At 63.5% G+C, this 20,502-nt stretch overlaps 1 protein-coding gene across 7 annotated transcripts in view; it reads right to left on the bottom strand.

Moving 5' to 3' along the window:
* ADGRB1 (adhesion G protein-coupled receptor B1) overlaps positions 1–19,409 on the bottom strand; it is a 78,201-nt gene extending 58,792 nt beyond the window's left edge. The window contains exons 1-4 of one of the 7 annotated variants that reach the window (XM_081266351.1): positions 19,016–19,409; positions 10,417–10,521; positions 8,833–9,019; positions 7,336–8,337 (exon numbers count right to left, since the gene is read on the bottom strand). In XM_081266351.1, coding sequence (XP_081122477.1) covers positions 7,336–8,107 — 772 coding nt within the window. In that variant the 5' untranslated portion in view covers positions 8,108–8,337; positions 8,833–9,019; positions 10,417–10,521; positions 19,016–19,409. The remainder of the gene's footprint in view (positions 1–7,335; positions 8,338–8,832; positions 9,020–10,416; positions 10,522–19,015) is intronic. The other 6 variants (XM_081266350.1, XM_081266352.1, XM_081266349.1 and 3 more) reach the window with 6 other exon arrangements.
* Between the last annotated feature and the right edge of the window lie 1,093 nt (positions 19,410–20,502).

The following is a 20,502-nucleotide window of genomic DNA, read 5'->3' as shown; positions in this document are numbered from 1 at the left end:
TGCCTGTACCTCTCCCCCCAGCTAGGAAGAGGCCACTCAGGGACTGTGCCAAACTGCTGGACTCAGGCCCCACATCCCTGGGATGGGTTGCTTCCCCTCCCATGGGTGGCCCTCCTGGGTGCCCAGTCCCTGGCGGGCAAGCCCAGTGCCAGCACAGAGCCTGCACTCTAGCCCGTCCCCACCAGGCATGCTTCACCCTGTCTGTAGCAGAGGAAACTGGGGCTGGGAGCGGCAGCCTCACACTGGGTGAGGCCAGTCTGCTCCAGCTGGTACCGACTGGGACAGAGGGGGTGGGCACAGGTCTGGGTCCTGAGCAAGAGCTATCAGTGTCTGTGCACCCTGCACTGCCTATCTCATTTCATCTTCAGATAAGGTGGAAGGCCTCAGAAAGCAGGCAGGAGGGCACAGGAGGAGGCAAGCAGAGATGTCCCCCGCCCAGGGCAGAGCCGAGGGCAAGGGGAGGCACAGTGGACAGGACAGGGCGGGAGCTGCCCAGGCTCAGGCCTTAACTCAGGGCAAGCGAAGGAACCAGGTTGAATTCAGATCTTCAACCAGATCAGGTTCCACATCCCACCCCTCCCCACAAGGCCATTTGCCAGGACTGACCAGCCTCAGGAGTCTCACCTGCCATCCCATCCCATTCGTGATTCTAGACAGAGCAGAGGGCCGATTCACGGAGGGCTGGCCTGGCGACCGGGTCCAGCTGGCACATGCAGCTTGTGCCCCTTTGCGCCCAGCCCAGCCCCCATGAGGAATCCTGAGTGGTGTGGAAACTGGCAGTGGGTGGGAGAGAGGGTGTCCAAGCCAGGCTAATCGGAGGATGCCACTCGGTTCCCATGGCAACTGGTGCGCAGCCTTTCAGGATAGACCCAGGTTAGGCCTCAGCTGCCAGAACACCCACTATTTCAGGGCTGGTTACCTTGGTGACCCAGGTGGTGAGGATGTGGAGGGGGAGGGGAGAGGAGAGGTGGGGATCATAAAGAGAGGCTTGGGGACCCTGACACAGAGCATGGACGTCCCTCTGCCCACACTCAGTCCTGTCCCAGCTGGTTATGTTGAGTCTGGATCCAAGTCATAGGCTGTGCCCTGGTCCTGGTCACAGATTGATTCCTGACTCTGGTCACACACGGAGCCTTGATCCTCCTCATAGACTGACCTCTGACCTGAGCATAGGATCCCTGGTCCAACACCACCCCTGAGCCCCAATCCCAGCCACCACTGATCCTAACCTTGGCCGTGTCTCTCCACTAAGGAGCACTCAGGAAGTGTAGCTGCCGTTTTTACCGTCATCTCCTGCTAACGTGTGTCCTCACAAGGCTAACGCTCCACAAATGTTTGCCAGAGTGGGCGCCAGACAGGGAGTTACAGGGAAGGACTCCTGGGGTCCCCTGCCGTGCAGCACACACACAGCACAAAGGCTGTCAGGTCCCGCGGGACGCAAGGGGGCAGCAGAGGAACAGGCAGGGCTGGGGGTGGGCTGCCCCTCCGGCCCCGGAAAGAAGCCGCTATTCTTCCCCAACTCAATGCCCCTCTGTCTGGAAGCCTCATTTCCATCTCATTATGGCGATGAATAGAGCCAATTATCGGCCGCCAGGCAGGCCGGCCACCCAGGGACGAGGGTGCACAGTGAGGGGGCTCGAGTGTCCTTCCCACCCTGGGGACCAGGCCTGAAGGCAGGGGCTCCCCAGATCCTGCGGCCGAAGAGGACTGGGTCGGGGCTCCGCGGGAGTCCTTCCCCCAGCGCGGCCTCTCCAGTCTCCGGGATCCCCTTTGGAGGGGAGGGACGCTGCACTCCCAGCCTCATCCAGCAGAGGGCGCTCGAGCCCCGCAGGTTGTGCAACCCGGGGCTATTGCCCCTGCGGGGCCGGCTGGGGTCTCCTGGCACTCACTGCAAGGTGCCAGAACGGTCCTCTGTCCAGGCTTCCTAGAGGGGCGCCCAGGCGCTGACCCCGGCCATAGGACCCCTCTGAATAAGCACAGGACCACAAGGACAGGAGGCTCCCTGATGCCCCTCCCCCACTTAGCCCCACTCCTGGGCCCTTCATCCCGCGGGCCTGAAATAGCCCACCTTCTGCTGGGCTGGCAGCTCCTCCTCCTGTGGAGCACCTGCTCAGGGAAGGCTCACACAGGTCCCACAAGCAAGTCCTCCCCATTCCCAGCCCACAGAGGGGAACAGGCTCCTGAGCTCCAGCGGCCCACTCCTGCAGGGCTGGGCTTTCTTGCTTCTTTCTCGGGGTCTGGCAGGTGCTCCCAGGTGCTCCTGGTCCTGAGAACAGTGCCCTGATCACTAGTCTGAAAACTCAGTCCATCCTGGACAGTCTTGCTGCTCATCCTGCTCGTCCCCAGGCTCTGGCTGTCCCGTAGCCAACCTGACATCCCTTCTCCTGCCTTTTTCTGGGAAGTGGCACTAAATTTAGGCCATGATCCTCAGCCTGCCTCCAGCCTCGTGGTCAGGGCTGGCCTCTGGGCTGAGACAGGCAAGCACTAAGGGCTGGCAGCTCCCTGTGGACTCTCTGCATGGGCCCACCCTGCTCTTTCCACCTGATGGGCACTGAAGCCTTGTTTTCTAGACTTTTCTAAATTGACAGGCCAAGATGAGGAGCCCAACATCCCTGAGAGTGAAGATCCTGGTGCTTTTCCCAGCCCCACCATCTTCCCAGCACCCACCAAACTCCACCTCAACCCCAACTCCACCCCAGACCTCCTCCCACAGGTCAGGCCAGCTCCCGCCTGCCCTCATGCTGCCCCTCTGGCCTGCAGACCTCAGCGGAGCTCCTGGGAGTGGCACTGTATGGGGGGTCACTAGCCAGGCAGTGCACTGATGAATGGCCCTGGGCAGGGCCAGAGGGAGGGTCAGCTCCAGCCCTGCAGGCCATCGGGTCCCTCACAGGCCTAGCAGAGCACGCATGCGCATGTGTATCCACGTGTCCACACCCCCAGACACCCAGGTCAGCTGAGCCTCCCACCCCTGCCCTGGCCTGTGTGTACACACACACAGGCACACACACACGGGGACGCCCATACGCACGGGGACACACACACTCGCTCCCACCCCCAGGAGGCTGCTTCTTCATTATCCTACATGTCGCTTCTGCAATAAAATTCTTTAATTAAAAACATGAATATTTAAAACAGCCCTTGAGAGAAATGCCCATCTCACCAGAGGCAGAGGGCTGCTGAGAGGTGGAGGGGAAGATGGAGTGACAGGGAGACAGAGCTGGGGGTGGCACCGGGACCCAGGGTGGGTGCAGGGCCTGGCAGCCATGGAGGGGGCCGGGCGTAGAGGGACAGTTGCTCTGGCCTGAGGCATGTTTGTGGAATCTGATGCGTGACGTGGCCATGTGGCATTGGGACGGGCCTGGTGGGGGCAGGGTTGAAAATGGGCCACGCTCGCCCGGGCTGCCCCCGCCTCGCCTGGCCAGGCACCTCGCTGAGGTGGGGCTGCACGGTGGGTGCAGTGAGACAGAGGTCCTGGGCCCGGGGCTCTCTGAGGAGAGCTGGGCAGCTGCTGCGTGGGCTCAGCCCATGTCTTCTGAAGTTACCTGACCTTTCTCCTTCTGCACACAGAGGGCACTCAGTGTAAGCCCAGGTGGCACCCAGGTGTCTCTGCAGCCTACCACTCACTAAGCTGTGTTACTCGGGTCACTGCGCTAACATCTCTGTTGCCCACACGCATTTGCTGAGTACTTGCTGCATGCACCTCGGGGAAGGGCCGTGAGGGTCACAGGCCTCCTCTTAGCACACAGTCAGGGAGGTGCACGACCTGCCCAAGGTGACCTGTGCCATGGAGGAGAGGCAGAGGGGCAGAGGGGCAGAGGGCCATGGAGGGACTGTCACCATGAGACAGCAGGTCAGGGGCCTCACGAGAAGGAGCAAGGCTGCGGGCTCAGAGGGGAAAGCACTCAGCCCTGCGAGGTCCTGGGGCAGGGGGCAGCCTCAAGGGGGAGCCTGTCTCGGGGGGCCGCACGAAGAGGAAGCAGTGGACACTTGGGTGCTTTGGCTCAAGGTGAGCACTGGGCAACGGCTGCGCGATCATCGCGGCTCATTTTCATTCTCATGGCCCAGGAAGCCACAGGGCCTCTCAGGTTCAGGGCATGGGCAGGGACTGTGTGCCACCTGCTTCACACCACCAGAAAGACGGGCAGCCCCTGCACTCCACTCCACACTGCACAAAGAGCCGCACAGAGCCCTGCCGTGTGCACACAGGCTCACTCGCATGCATGAACACCAGGCACAGCAAAATGCATCGCACCCACACATGCAATGTGTGCACACACGTCACATACACACAATGTGCAGTATGAACAGTCACTGCACCATGCACACACATGCTACCACACGTACACACATATGTGGGTGCACATGCCAGACGCATGTGCATGAATACACGCGCAATGCACTGTATGTATACGAACTCCATGCACTGCACACACACGTGCACTGCATGTATGCACACGTGTAACATGCATGTAGCACACTCACAAGGCCATTCATGTGTGAACCTGCATGTGTATAACACCCTACACATGTATGGATGCGTGCTTACATTTGTGAATGCACAGAGCCCACAAGCCTGTCCACTCCTGACCTGTGCACCCACCACATGCTGCATGCACACGTGTGCCAACTCACCAAACAAAAGTGTGTGCTCCCTGCTCCACCCCACCAGAGCCCATCCACACGCTTCCAAACCAGCTCGTGAACAGGATGTACCACACACATGTGCACACCGTGCACTCACACCTCCCCGCCTGCTCTGGGCACCACTAGTCAGCATCCTTTGTCCAAATCTGTGCACACACCCCAGCTGCCCACACTCCATCTCCAACACCCCTGCCTCCAGCCGGTCTCTGCCCCAGGCCTGCCAGGATCTCCGGCCTGGTAACACACAAGTATGCCCATGCCTCCTCGTAACGCTGCTTCTGCTCAGAATCACCTCGCCCCACCTCTCATTCCCGTGGAAATCTAGGCAGAGAGGGCGGTGGGAATGGTTCAGATGTACAAGGCAAGCCAGGGTCAGGCCAGGATTTGAACCCAGGGCCTGGGTTCAAAAGGTACAGTTCAAAAGCCATGCCCCCACCTGGCCCTGTCCTGTACCCCAGCTCTGAGCACAATGCCCCCTCCCAAGATGTCCCACAGGTATTCACCCTCTGTCCCACTCTGACCTCCAGATCTTTCTCCTCGCTGCATCTCCCACCCCTGCTTCCCCACTCCAGCGGATGTCCTCACTCCTGACCAGAACTGTGGAAGCAGTCCAGTCTCTCCTGCCTCTGTGCCCACTTCATCCACAAGTCCCTCAGCTCCACTTGAAGGCCTTCCTCCTGCCCCTGCGACTGGGCCCTGACCAGGGCATCATCAGCCACCTCCTGGATGCCTGTCTGCACCACCTCCTGTCCTAGGCTCCCGCCAGGGAGCCTTTCTGCTTCTCGCAACCCAGGGGTGTCCCCCTTCTGCTACCAGCCCTCCCGGGCCCTTCTCTTCTCAAGATCACATACAAATGCAGGGGGAGGCCTGGCGTCACAGCCTCAGCTCCTGCCACCACGGCTGCCCATGGAAGGGCTCAGGAGTGGAGCCCCAGGCTCCCAGGCACCGGGGTTCCACGGCCACCAGTACCCTCCAGCACCCTCCAGCAGACGCCTGCATCCACCAGGCCAGCCCAGAGAGGTCGCGGCTCCTGCCAGCCAGCTCCACTGCTGAGTACCTCTGGCGACTCCCTGTGTGGCCACTCCCCAACCATTCTACTAAAGACGGGCACTGCCCAGGGGGGGTGTCTGGACGGGACCCTGATGTCCGTCCACCCTGGTTGGCAGAACACCCTGCAGGGTACTCCACACAGCAGATGAAGGAAGAAGGCTCCTTCAGGGAGCTGGGTGACCACGAGTGGCAGGGCAGGACTCATGGCCAGATCTGCTGATGACCTCCAACCCCGTCCTCCTGTGTCCCCACCCAAGCCAGCCGTCAGCCTCTGCGTCCCCGGAGAGCACTGCTCATTCTGCTCCATTCTTCCCGGTTCTGCTTGGCCCACTACCACGCCCACTGTGCCAGGGAAGCTAAGCTGCCCTTGCCAAGGTCACAGTGACCTCCAGCCTGCCCAAATGGAAACTGGTCCACTTTGCTTCCTGGGCCCCAGCCCCCAAGGAGCTGCCTCTGTCCTCCATGGCCCTGGAAGGGCCAGTGCAGCGCACCTCTCCCCGGCCATCCCTGGCCCCCAGCGGGCCGCGCCCTCCGCCTCAGGGAGGCTTCCCTCCCTCTGGGACCCAGGGCCTGGAGCAGGCACGGAGCCGCAGCCCAGAACTAGCTTCCTGTGTAACCCACAACTATTTTATGCCTATGGAGACATGGTCTGAGGAGTCCATGGGCCTCACAGCCCTGGAGAGGCCCTCGATGTCCTTGAGGACCCTTGACCCACAAAGGCCCCTAGACATTGGGCCCCCAGTGGAGCCTCACCCTGAACACAGGCCAGCTCCCACGCAGCCTGCCAAGCCGCAACCCCGGCCCCTGCCCAGCTCAGCCCAGCCTGGCCTCCAGCCCAGGTCCTGGGTGCACAGGGCCTCAGGACACAGGGCAGGCGTGTGCAGGACTGCCCTGTCACCTCACCTTGAGCAACCCTGGCTTCCAGCCCACAGTCGCTCCAGGAGGGCTCCCGCCTCCCCAGGGGAAACCCAGGGGCCAACGCCCCTCAGACCGCCTGGGACCCTCTGCAGCAGGACATGCCAAGCACCCTGCTGTCCCCTCTGCCTGGAATGCTGTTCCCTCACATCCCCCAGTCTGTGAACAGGGTTCACAGCCTAAGTGACCTCCCTGACCTCAAGAAGCTAGCAGCCCGGAGAGCCAGGGTTGCGGGTGGCTGTGCGCCCGCCACTGCCGGAGGAGTGGCTGCTGGCTGCTGGCTCCTGGCCCCTCTCCATCCTGAAGGGGCAGCTCCCAAGGCAGCACTCCTGTGCTGTTCTTGCTGCTGGGTCCCCTACAGCAGGCCATGGGGCAGGGGCACGCCCCCGGCCCGGCAGCATCTCCACAGAGCCCCCTGCCCACTCCATTCACTGTTCCCTGCACCTGGCCCAGCCACCGGCCACAGCAGGCTCGGTCCCTTGAGGTGCCCTTGCTAAGAAAAGGAAAGGATCCTCTCATGGGGAGTTTGATCTCCCCAGCTGGCAGGAAACTCAACCCTGAACGAGACTTGGCCACTGGGAGCCCAGAGAGCCTGTGGTGAACAGCTCAAGGAGGCTTCCTGCTGGGACCAAGGCGCTGCTGGCCACACTGCCCTGGGGGCTGGGCCCGCTTTGCCCTCACCCTTCTGCCCGCAGAGCTGCCTCAGCCTCTCCCTCCGCCACTCACCTGGTGCGCCGTGCCCACCCCTGTCCTGGGTCAGGCTGGTGAGGCAGTTCTCGGGGCCACCCGCCACGCCGTCCCTCAAGCAGACGTCCCCATGGGGGACCAAGGGGCTGGAGGCAGGGTCGCTGGCCTCTCCACCAAGGCAGGCACAGGGGGTCTGCATGATGCCACAGGGATGGGAGCTACGGCTACCGGCCAGACAGGCGTCCAGCCAGCGGCACAGCATCTGGCAGGCGGCCCGGCTGGGGCTGCGGTTGCCCACCACCAGGTACTCCACGGAGAAGTCGTCTCTGGGGCCGGAGGGCCCGGGGCTGTGGTCCTGGGCCGGCTGCTGGAGCTGCATCTGCAGGAACTGCTTGCTGGCCTGCAGGAAGGCGAGCGGCGCCGAGGGGTCACAGAGCCGCAGCACCTCGTCGAAGCTCTCCACACCCAGGTAGGTGCGCGTGGACTCCAGGAAGGAGTCGAATTGGTAGGTGCGGACGCGGCCAGGGCCTCCGCAGGGCGTGGGCGCCTTGGCCACCTTCATGTAGAGAGTGTAGCGCCGGGGGTCCGGGTTGCGCAGGGTCCAGGAGCAGCGAGAGGCGTTGGCTGGAAACACAGCAGCTGCCGAGAAGTAGCCGAAGAACTTGCCCTGCACCAACGTGGTGCACGGCTCGGCCCCGGGCCCTGCGTCCACCCCGGTGGCCCCCCGCGCCCGGCGCCCCAGCAACAGCAGCAGCAGCAGGAGCGGCAGGAGGATCCAGACAGGGCCCGGGGCGGCGGCCTGGCCCCTCATCCTAGCTCGCGGGGCCGCCGGGGTTCCGCGGGCTGGGCAGACAGGCACGGGCCAGGCCTTGACATGCCAGGGTCCGGCTGCAGGCAGGGCCGGGCCGGGGGCAGGGGGCAGGGGGCCGGGAGCCGGGGTGGGGTGAGGACAGGATGGGGCAGAGCCCGGCTTCAGGTGAGAGGGCGGCAATGGCTTCTAAAGTCCAGGGCCCTCACGCCCGCCCATGGCCACCATGGCAGCTGGAAGAGAAAGCAGAGGGGAGCGTGGTGAACCCCGAGGTTGTGGCTCCTGGCCTGCTGGGACCCGCAGGGGCAACACAGCGGCTCCGGCCAGGCACCAAGACTGTGGAGCACACGCTCTGGCTCTGACGCCTTCCAGAACACCTGCTCGGTCCCCTGCCTGTCTACCCCAACTAGGGTGTCCACCTGCAGAGCAGGGGTCCAGCCAGGGAAATGGCGTCCCTCTTCCTCCACCCGCACTGATTAGGGAGGGTGAGCATGCAGCCTAGGCCTCTTGGCTACCCAACTGGGCAGGTCCTGGCGTGGTTCCTATGGCTCTGCTCATGGCCCTCTGGATACCACCAAGAGGAGAGGATGCCCTCTCAGCCCTCTCTACCCTCTCCTCTGTCCTCTGCCCCTCCCTCAATGACCTTCCTCCTGCCTGGGAAGAATCTGCCAACCAACAGGCAGAGAACAGAGGACAGAGGTCATTTTGACCATCTCCACTCAGCAGACCTCGGCCTTGTCTGCAGGCCCAAGTGGCAGCACTGCAGACCCCATAGCGGGAGGCACAGGGCGTGGACGTGAGGGGTCTGACTGGTGCCGTCTGCAATTGCCAGCTGTCTGCTCTGCTGGTTCAGCCCTGTGCCCATGCATGCTCCTGCAGGAAGACCCTCATGCCCTTCATCTCCAGACACAGGACCTAGGGAGGAACAGAGGGACAATGGCCGCCTTGCCACCCCCCCACCCTGTGAGGGTGCACCATGATAAAGACCCCAGGTTCAGAGACAGGCCTAAGCAGCTTCCTCAAGCTGCAGTGAAGGGGGGAAGAGCCACAGCAGAGCCTGGACAGACTCCCAGCACAGGAGAGGACCCGGATGCACCACTGCCCACGTTACAGTGAACAGCAAGCTAGGCACTGCCCAACCCAGATCCACCCAGGCAAGGTCCTTCACTGGCCAACCTCAGTTTCCCACATCCATTCCACCCATCAGCTGAGCCAGTAGGGGAGGGAGGGGGTCATGGTCTGCTGACCCCTTCAAAGGAGGGATGTACTGCTTCCTGCTGCCTGAGCCCAGCTGGCCAGAGACACAAGGTCATCACGGCTCTTCATTCCCTCCTAGTCCTTCTGCAGTGGCCTCCCAAGCACAGTAGGGAGTCCCCAGGTCCACCCATTGAGATTCTGAGCCCCCAGCAGGGATGCTTGAGGCTGGACAATCATCTGGGCAAGCCCTCACATGGGGCCTCAGTTTGCTCCTCTGCGAGATAGAGAGGTCCTCGCGGCTCTCAGCAAGAAGGTAAGAGCAGCCAAGCACAGGAAGTGACATCAACAGGGAGAGGAAGCCTGAGGCCTCTGGGTCACCTGGGGCAGCTCCGGCCCAGCAGGCCCTGTCAGTGGCCCTTGAGGAGGACAGACCTGCACTGCACGCTTCTCAGCCTGCTGGCCTCCGCACATCTGGCAACTCACCCAGTCCCCACTCCCAAAGCCCATCCGCCAGCCTGCCCTACCCACCCTGAGGGGAGGCCCTGGTCAGCCTGCAGAGCCCTCCCACCCTCTCCCCTATCTGTGAAGCTGGGGAGGCCACAGCCAGGGTCCCACAGCCAGCCTCGTCCCCTGTCCCCCATTCCCAACCTTATATAGCTGCCAGCCTTCACCTGAGCCCCACCCAGGGACTGACGCTCCCCTAATGCCCAGTGAGAATCAGGGACCAGCCCCGGCCCCAGCCCCTGGGGGAATGTCAGCAAAGCCAGATGGGAAGACCCAGCCCGGCCCAGCACTGCCCCCTCGTGCCTCTGCGGCTCCACCACAGGTCCATCTCACTCTGCCCCCACTTGCAGTGCAAGGAGGCACAGGCAAGCCTGTTAGTCCTGACCCCCAGTCAGGGTTACCCCAAACCCACTGCATTCTGCCTGGCAGGGGGTCTTGCACAGCCGGGCATGTCAGTGCCGGCCTGGGGCCTCTCCCCACAGCCTCCATGGAAGGCCGTGTCTGGGAGGCACAATGGGGTTGGGAGAGCAGAGCAGACGCAGAGCCAGATGCACGAATCCCAGTCTCCACAGGCCGGTGGCCAGGCACAGGGCCCTCTGGGCCTCCCATACCCTGGGTGAAGAATGGTTGCAGCCTAGAGCAGGTGCTCAGCCTTACAGCCTGGCCACGAGGTGCTGGGCAGGAGGGGCCGGTGACCTTGATCCTTGAGGGCATAGCTGGGTGGGAAGACACGGAAGGACGCACCTCAGGTGCTTGCCGTCCATGACAGCAATCCCAGGGTTCCGCTGCAGATCCCGCTTACAGATGGACACACGAGTCCTCTTTCAGCAGAGCCACACCATGTCCTCTCCCTGTCACTGTCCCAGGACCTGCAAGAGCTGGTTGCGCCTAGGCCCTCCTGCACCCCTGCTGGCCAGTCCCATGTCATGGGCCACCCCGTCCTCTGAGCACCATCAGGGGTATGAGGCCCCCTCAGTGTGGGAGAGGTGGCAGTGACGGACAGCAGCAGAACAGCCTTTAAAAGGACCACCTGGCAGCCCTGGGTTTACCTGTAGGGATGTAAGGGACTGGGGGACAGGAGTGGCCCAGGGAAGGAGGCTGCAGGGATAGGCCCCAGAGCCAGCTGGAGGTAGAGGGCATGGAGGGACATTCCTGGGCGCAGTGGAGTTGGATGATCTGATCTTCACTAGAGGACCCGCTGTCTGTAGGGGACAAAGGAGAGCAGGAGGGAGGGGCCACAGGAAAGGTCCTCGATGAGGCAGGGAGGTGGAGGAGCAGAAGTGTGCCCATGTGTGCCTGTGGGCACGAGCGCGTGAGCACACGTCTGGGTGTGTCCCTGTGTGTGTGCCACACACGTGTGCCTCTGCGGGTCACAGGGCAGGAGGAAAACTTGGGCACTGCTGATCCTCATTGGGGGTCCAGGTGCAGCTGGACCAGAGAGGCAGCCTGGGCAGCAGGAACCTGCCCTGGACAGCCTGGGCCCTCTGCAGCCTCAGTGTGCCCGGCTCTCCTCCCCAGGGCCCAGCAGCACCCCATCCTGAGCTAGTCCACACCGACAGACGGACCTGGGCCCGGGCACTGCATCCCCTCCCCACCCACCCTGGACGGCCAATGGCGTCCCCAGACACCAGCCACAAAAGGCACTCTGTAGTCCTGCGGCTTCCGAACAGTGCCCGCCTGTGTCCTGAGAAGGCTGTGCTGGGGGAGGGGCAGGCGTCCTCAGCTCCGAGGGCTGTCCAGGGGGGTAGGAGGCGGGTGGGCGGCCCTCCCTGCTCAGGGTGCCCATGCATTCCTGTGGGCTTCTGGGCCTCCAATGGCCCAGCAGCTGGTCTCTGGAGGCCTGTGGGTCCTTGTAGGCCCTCTGACATGAGCCCAGGCAACCTGTGTGTGTATCTCAGGGCCCAGAGCCATGAGAAGAGGCCAGATGTCTAGGACAGGCCTCAGGGGCAACAGACCAAGGACGGGGTGCTCAGACAACCTGCCTCCCCAGCCCCCAGGCGCCAGACCCATCCGCCCACCTCGGCCTGGGCAGACCTACAGGACAGCCAGCCTGCGTCAGCAGCACCCAGCTGTACTCTACCCCAGAGGGCAGGGTGGGGGCCAGACCAGTGAGGCATCTCCACTGGGGGACGGGGCTGCCAAGAGGCTTCCCAGATGGGCATGGGAGCCCAGCACGCTCACCATGCCTGCCAGGCCTGGCCTCGCAGCAGGCCACCTTCCTCTGTCCACCGCCTGCCTGGGCACAGGGACCACCCGGGGGACCTGGCTGGAAGCCAGGGTGAGCTTGCCAGGAAGACAGAAAAGCACGGACAGAACATGGGCCACTCTGGGGGTGCACAGCAGGGGCCTGGGCGAGGCTCTGCTCAAGGCACTACAGTCCCGGTGCAGGCCTTCAACCAACCCCACCCACAGAGGGCCACCAGCTGCCACCTCCACCAGTCACGGAAACAAGCCCAGAGAGGCTGAGCATCTCCCCCAGGTAGTCCTGGAGGGAGAGAGAGGCCCCATCACCCCACAGCCCACTCCATCACCCATGACACCTGGGCCCCAGATCGAGCAAGGCCAGGCCTCCTGCACCACATGAGCTTCCTGCAGGCCCGGCCTCCAAAGCCTTTGCCCACACCTCGCCCTCACCCTGCTGCTTCAGGTCCCTGCATATCCTAGGGCAGGTCTAAAATGAGAGGAAGGAAAGTCCTGTCACATAAGAGCTGTCCCCAGAGGGCTGTCTGATGGCAGAGCTTCTGGTGGCACCCTGAGACCTGGACCACTAGGCAGGTCTCCTGGCTCCTGATTCCTCCCACCAAGACCTGCCACAACAACGCCAGGGCTGCAGCCAGACTAACCCTCTGTCCCAAGGAGGTAGGTCAGCCATCCCAAACCAGTGCTCAGATGGAGAACCGAGGCTCCCGGGGCTGCACCTGGGCAGCAGGCCCCACCAGGCCTCTCTCAACACCCAGAGCTCACAGGCTGCGGAAACACAGGAACAGCTGCAGTGGCTGCCGGGACAGAGCTGTGGGTCCTGCAGGTGGGCCCGGTGGGTGTGACTGTGTATGTGCAGGTGTGAGCAAGTGTGTGCAGGTGTGAGGGTGTGAGTGCAAGAGGAGCGTGCAGACACATGCTGCAGTGTGTGTGTGGCCTTGTGCAAGTGTGCACACAGCTGTGTGTGTGCACATGCTCTTGTGCAGGTTTGTGTGTGTGAGAGCAAGTGGCTCGTATGTAGGTGTGCCAGTGAAGCCGTGCATGAGGCTGTGGTGTGCCAGGGGCAAGGGCATGGGCTGTGTGTACATGTGCACATGCTGCAGGGGACAGGAAGACCATCTCATTGCCCTGGGCCAGACACTGGGAAGAGTCCCTGGGGTTGGGGGCTGGGAGCAACACAGAGGCAGGGGAGGGCGCGGGAGTCAGAATCTGCTCCTTGCCATGTTGGTTTGGCGCCACGCCCACATGCCTTTCCCTGGGCAGGCATTGCCAAGCCTTGCCCTCTAGAGCCACCAGGTGGGTCTCTGACAGGGGGGTGGTCTGCAGTCTCAGACCAGTAGGCAGGAGCATCCTACCTCCCATCACAGCAAGGAGAGCTGAGTCTCAGCAGCAAGGCGGCTGGTGCAAAGTCACCAGCCAACAAGCAGGGGGTGAGATGCAGGCCAGGAAGGCCAGCCACTATTCGCAGAGGGGGATGGATATCACAAGGTGAGGCCAGGAGATTTTTGCTGCTCCCTCTGCACTCCACAATGTGCAAGTGTGTTGAAATCAGGCCCGAGGGCCCAGGCCACCTCTGCATGGTCCTGATGAGCCCCCAAAGACCCCTGCCCCCCGCCCTTCTGCCTCTGCCTTCTCTCACTTCATGGACACCTCAACTCCAAATCCTAGCTGAGTCAGCACCCCCAAAAGTGGCCCAGAGCAGGAGCAGTTCTTCAAGCATAGGGGGGCTTCTTGCTGCCTCTGGGCTCCCCAGAATTTGCCTGACTGGGCTAGACGTCATAGTCACCCAACGTGGACCGGGGACTGTGGGAAATAGGCCTGCTGCACTTCCTCTCCGTGCACGTGCTCACAGCTGCACGCCTGATGGAGGCTCAGATTCATCCACACCCCACCAAACAGCACAGGCCTCATGGTGTGGAAGAGGATGCGGATGGGGGTAGGTCCCCAGGGAGGGGGCTGTGGGCATGATGGGTGGGGTGATGGCATCTGTGAAGGTCTGGAGGTGATGGTGGGGAGGTGAGTGTGTGGGTCAGTGGGGGAACAAGTGGGGTATGCTATGGTGAGAGGGTACAACAGGATGGGGGGTGAGGGGCGGGCTCCAGAAATGGGCACGATGGGGCTGCTGCTGATGGACGAGAAGGTGGAGACAGGGAAGGGTGAGCATGAGGGGGAGATGTGTGTGTGCACACTTGTGTTGTGCAAACAGCTGTGCAGAGGACGGAGGGAAGGGGCAGAGGTGGGCACAGGGGTCCACCTAGGCAAGCAGCAGGCCAGGGCCAGGGCCAACACAGGTCCCCAGCGCCCCACCTAGAGGCGGGTCCCCAGGAGCTTGGATTTGTCTAAACCATTAGGCGCACATGTGATCCTGCTAGTGGGGGGCTTAGGTATTCTGAAAGGGCAACAGGAACGGCCAGCAGAGGTGACAGAGCCTGGCTCCTGGTGCTGAACACTTCCCATTACTTTCTCACTTAGCACAAATGAAATAACAAGAGGGGGTGGAGCTTTGTGCTTGTCCAGGGCAATTCCTCACCTTAACCCTGGGAGACAGCTGTCACTGCATGGATAAGAAAGCTGAGGAGCCAAGACCTGAACACTGGCCTCTGCACCATCAGGTCCCAGGGCCGGTCCTGCCTGCAGCAGTGGGCTGGGTGAGGGCTGGCCTGTGCTAGGACATAAATATCCATTGTGTCCCTGGGCCCTCACAGTCTGTGCTACACTCCCTCCTGCTTGGGTGTGGACACGCACACACTAGCATGGGGCAACACGTGCAGGTGTGTGCAGCTCCCTGAGAGCTCCTGTGGCAGATGTCCTTCCTGGGAGCTCACAAGGAGAAGAGCCAGGGCAGCAGTGTGCAGGATTTCACGTTTCTCTTCCTTGTGGGATACTGAGCTTGTGCACTATGCTTGTGTTTATGTTGCACGCTAGTGCACGTGTGTGTGTGGGGGGGGGGGGTCCAAGGTCAGGCCAGGGCTGTATGTGATGCTGTTGTGATGAGTGTGCTTGCTGTTCTTGTGCCGTGCAGAGTGGGTGTGCGAGCCATTCAGGAGGGTGTGCATCCTGGTTCCTTGCTGTTCCCCTGTGATCTGGCTGCCCAAAGGAGGGCCTGCCACGCCCTTGACATCTCCATCAGGCCCAGTCACCAACCCTAAGACCCTTCGAGTGCTTCCTCTCAGCTTCCAGAGCACAGGCCAAGGTCTTCAGGGATCCTAGTATGGCCCCACCCCATGGGGAGCCCCTGGTTCTCCCTATCTTCCTCCTCAACTCTTGCATTCTCCTCACCCCTGCATTCTCCTGAGCTCCAGGTTTTTGGTGGCTGTTCCCTCTGCTCAGAACCTCGGACCCCTTGACACACGCCTTCTGTGGACACCATTTAGCTGCTGCTTCCTCCGCCTCCTGGGGGAGCAGCACCCTGTGCTCCTGCAGCAGCTGTCCTCTACTCCCCAGGCCCTTCAGGCTCTGGGACCCCTTTCCTCCCACTGTCTCAGTATGGGGGGGGGGTGGTCAGGCCTTGTCTACCACAGTATTTCCAATGCAAGTGTGCACACATGGGCAACCAATTAGTGTGTGCCACTTCCTCTGGGCTGTGTCCAAGGGAACCCCAGGCTCTGTGTGTTTACCAGAAATCACAGAACTGACCACTGGTGCAGCTGGAGCCAGGGAGGCCACGCTTTTGGAGGGCAATGAGACAGTGGCTTGCAGGTAGCCAGAAGGAAACAAAACCCTCCAGTTTCAGAATTCCTGGTCGGGGTCCACGTGGTGCAAGCACTGCACTGGGACCTGACCAGGGCTGGCGGTGAGATGTGGTTTCACTACCTCCCGCTGTGTAGGGCGCACACTCGCACAAGACTAAAACCACATGCACACCGGTGTAGAAGTCTGCATGCCCGCACACATCTGCTAACAGCCTGCAGACCCACGGACACGCACGTGCATGCGTAGCACACATATACACGTGCACACAAACACGCACACTTACGCCGGTACAAAGCTGACTCGGGCCAGGTGAGTTTGGGGAGAAACAGTGGTGGGGACTCAGGCTGCGACGCGAGGTGCTTCACTGGCCCTAGCTGCGGGAGCCAGGCATGAGAGAGGTCGGCCGGGGGCTGCCCAAGATGGGGCGGGAGCCGCGGGCAGGCAGCCGAGGAGACGGAAGGGGCGGGCAAGGCTGGCGCGGGCGCGTCGCGCGCGCCCTCTCTCGGCCGTCCGCAGTAGCGCGCCCGGCCCTCCGCCCTCCACCACCGCAGACCCGCGCCGGACGCCTTGGCCTGGAGCCCCGCGGCGTACCCCGGGGACAGGATCTGGCCCCCTCAGGATCGCTCCGGGAGGCGGGGCTAGGCCAGGCGTGCGGGCCCGGACACTAGGGCGCCGCCGGAAGCTGCCCAGGCCCCTGCCGCTCTCCCAGCCTGCCAGGGCCCTCTCCTGCCGGGCCCCGCGGGCTGTATCCGCAGGTGCGGATCTGCCCCAGGACCCGGCCGGCCAGGACGCTGCAGACCCTGCACGCTGCGGACGCAGAACGTAGGATCTCGGAGGAGCGTTAGGGATCGGGGCTGGAAGGGAACCCACAGGGTAATCCGCGACCCATTTCACGGACGCGGCCACCGAGGCCCAAGAGGGGCCGGAGCCTGCAGGCAAGGGAAGGGACTGGAGGGCTCTGCAACTTGGCTGCGTCCCCTCCCCGGCCCAGGATCCTAAGGAGTGCGGCGTGATGCTGAAGGCGACGAATCGCCTCCTTTCCGCCCCCGCGCGGGATCGCGGCGGGGACTAACGCCCTTTCCGGGATCGAAGGCGACAAACTCCCCGCTTGCGCCGCCCTGGCGCATCCCCTGGCCTTGGGGTTCGCCTCCCCGCCACCCGGGCTCCGGGGCTCCCCGGCCGGCTTCCCGTCCCCAGATCCTGGCGCAACAAGTCAGAAAGCAGCGCCGAGCAGCAGCTGACGAGCCGAAAGGGAGGGCACAGAGCCCGACGCGGGGCGCCTGGCGCTCCGGGATCCCCGAACGCGCGCTGTGTCCGCCTCCGGGGACCGGGCGCGGGTGTCGGGCGCGCGGGACTGACTAGCCCGGCGGCCCACACCCGCTCCCAAGGCCCGGATTCTGCACGGGCGGGGGCGGGGGCGCGCGCAGAAGCCCCCGCCCCCTCCTTCGCCTGCTTGACCTTGTGGGGGTACTCAAAGCCCAACCGGGCGGCACCCTGGCGTCCGGACGCAGAGTTTCGTGGCCTCCCGCGGTCCGGGAGGAAACGGCTCCCTCCTCGACCTCCCTTGCTGCCTCCTCCGCTACTATAGGGTCGCAGAGGAAATTAAGGTCCGAGGGTTAGGAGAGACGTTATATCCGCTTTCCAGACCCCAAGCCCCTGATACAGGCTCTTAGATGTGAGAAAGGACCCCAGCCCCCGGTTCTCCCTCCGCCTCCGCCCGCGCGGCTCTCGCTCGGAGGGGGGCGTGTGTTTGTGTCTATGAGAGAGGGCACTGAGGGTCTTCTTGGGTCCCCAGGGTAGGGCAGAAACGCAGACCTCTCAGCCCCCTCCGCAACACTTATGCCTTGAGGCTCCTCTGGGGCGGGAGTGCGCGCCCCCTGCCCACCCACACGCCTTCATGTTTTTCAACTCCTTGGGAGTTGCCGCTAAGGAATCTTCGCCCCAGACCCGGCGGAATGGGACGTGATGGGACCTCGGGGAAGGAAGGCGTGCTAAAGGAGGAGTGGGTTAAGGCTGCTCTCCAGCCCGGGTCTGTGCGCGCCAAGAAACTTGGAAGCCTAAAATTAAAGTGGAAAGGGTAAGGTGCCTAGCAGACCCAAGTCTGAGGTGTCAGGCTGGAGTCTCCCTCCGGGTCGCCCGGGAGTGACCAAGCAGGAGCTGCGGCGGCCAGGCGGAGAGACCAGTGCTCAGAGCCGCAGCCTCCGACAAGCCCTCCCGGCCACCTAGCTTCCCGGCGACTCTCAGCTCCGCCGCCCCCTCCCGAGGCCGGAGGCGTTCTCTGCCTCGTCTAGCCGATCAGGGGAGAGGGTTCCAGGCCAGAGCTCGAGCCCCCAGCCTCCCGGGGAGGGGGCGGGGGCCGTGCTAGTTCCTCGAGGCAGCGGCGCACTGCTCCAAACCGGCGAGGCGACCGCGGAGGGCCGGGCGGCCTCTCCCTGCGGGGGACGCGGACCCGGGAGTGTTCGGCGCCCAGCCCAGCGGCTTCTCGCAGAGAGGGCGCAAGGCCGACCCAAAGTTCAGAGCGGCTTATCCGTGCCGCCCGTCCGACCGAGTAGAAAGCAAGACAAGGAGGGAACGAGCGAGGGCGTTCGCGTGTGTGTTTGTGATGGTGGGGGGCACGAGGATAGCCCTGTATTTGAACTGGGGTGGGGGCAACCTCCCGGGGCTCTCCACCGCCAAAGCCGGGTCTGTGGGTGAGGGCTGTGAGGAGGAGATTGGGGGCTTCTCTGCCTTCCTCTGGCTCAGTGCGGGGCGGGGGGGGGGGATGTGTCGGCCCATGTAATGTATGCAGGGGGCTCTGAGTGATTAGGAAAGGAGGGCCACCCTTGGGGTGTCTCTTCCGAGAATCCCCGATCCTTGTGTGGCTGCGGGGGCCAGATAGGGCTCCCTTAGACCCCTGCTAGCGTCAGTGTGTGAGGGGCACCACGGGAACGCCTTCCCCAGCCTTCCCAGGGTCTGTGCATGTGATGGGGAGGGGGTGCTTTCCCCAGCTCAGCCTGCCAGTCTGGCCGGGCTGTATGTGTGGGTGGGGGGGGGGGTTAAGCAGCACGGAGGAGCCTCTCCCACGTCCAGGGTCGCCCCCTCCTCAGCCTGCCCAATGCGGGCGCGCAGGGACCTGCCAGATTCTGTCGCCGCCGCTGGAGGAGGCAGGAGATGGGGGGAGGGGGTCCAAACTCCCGAGATCCGAGCGCAAACCAGGGATCTACGAAGCCCCAAACCGCGAAGTTGGGAAGTCCGGGCGCCCCCCTCTCTCGATCCCCTCCCACCAGCGCTGCGCCCCCTCCCGCCGCACCCCCAGCCCCCCGCCAAAGCCTTCCTTACCTTCCCCAGCAGCAGCGTCCCCGCCGGTGAGGACTTGATCCGGCGAGTTGCAAATCCCTGGGAGCGCCCCGCGTCCTCCGCGGCCGAGCCCGGCGCCCGACCGAGCGGGGGCTCCTACCGCCGCTGCCGCCCCCGGCCCGCTCCCGGCCTCGCCGAGACGCCCCCTGGAGCGCACCCGCGGGCGCACGCAGGCCCCTCCCCGTCCCCCCGCCTGCCAGAGCCCCCGGGGCGCCAAGAGGGTCCGGATGCCCGCTCTGCGGGCGATGCGGGGCGCGCGGGCCCGGGCCGGGCCAGGACGCGGCGCGGCAGCCTGTGCCGCCGGCTCGCCCGCTCCGCTCGCTCGGCCGGGGCCGCCGCCAACGCCGCGCCCGCCGCCGCCGCCTGCGCCCGCCGCTCCCTCTCCGGCCGCGCCGCCGCTCCGCTCCTCTCGCCTGCCCCGCTCTTCTCGCCTTTTTTCCCCTTCCTGAGGGGGGGGAGCCGAGCCGAGCCGGGGGCGGGGCGGCGCGGGGAGGAGGAGGAGGAGGCCGAGGACCGGGAGAAGGAGGAGGAGAGAGGCGAGAGCTGCTCCCCCGCCCGGCTGCCGGCGCTCCCCAATCTCTCGCTCTCTGAAACTGGATCCCGAATCGGGAGCCAGAGACTGCATTACGGATTACATCAGGCTTTATAGAGCTTCCAGATCACACATTAGAGGGGGAGCGCGAGCGGGGGGCGGGGTGTGGGGGAGGGGAGCAGGGTAACGGGTGTGGGGGGTGAAACGCACACAGGCGCGCACACCTAGGAAGGCGGGCTCCTGCCCCATGCAGCAGGAATGCCAGGAGTTGGGTCTCAGCCCTCGGCCTCTTCCAGGAGCAGGAGTGGCTGCCGTCTGAACGGATGGATGATGGGTGATGGATGGACAGACGGAAGAATGGAGACAAGGAAGTTAGGGGTTGTGCACAAACAATATAGGTGCGTGGGTGGAGGGATGGAGAAAGGGTGAATAAGAGGATGGATGGATGGATGGAATGGATGGATGAATGGACGGTGGGACCGGCGACTGGGAAATCCTGTGGAATTATGGATGGAAGGGTGGAGGGTGGATAGAAGGGAGGACAGAATGCATGGGGCAGGGAGGGGGTTGGAACAGGATTGGGGATAAATGGCTGGGCTGCATAGACGGGTAGTGTCGGTGGACCCATGATGTATGGATAGGTGGAGGAGTGATGGGCAGGGGAGAGTCAGAGGCACAGGCTCAGGACCTGTGGAGAGGAGCAGGTGGGGGAGGCCCCTTGGACTGCTTAGGCTGGGGGGTCCCATCTCCCTTCAGGGGGACTCCTACCCCTGAAGGAGTGCTCAGAGCTGTGAGGGGGCTGGGGACAGAGCCAGAAGGAGGTAGAGTTGGAAGTAAGTGGCCCCGTGGGGCTGTCCCCAGGCACTCCCTCCCTTTCTTTGACTTGGTAACAGTGGGGACATCCCAGTCCCACGTTCAGATTTTGTTTCTCTCAGCT

This window comes from Spermophilus citellus, assembly GCF_964194105.1.
Source record: "Spermophilus citellus genome assembly, chromosome: 14".
NCBI lineage: Eukaryota > Metazoa > Chordata > Mammalia > Rodentia > Sciuridae > Spermophilus > Spermophilus citellus.
This window is presented reverse-complemented; position numbering and strand designations above follow the sequence as displayed.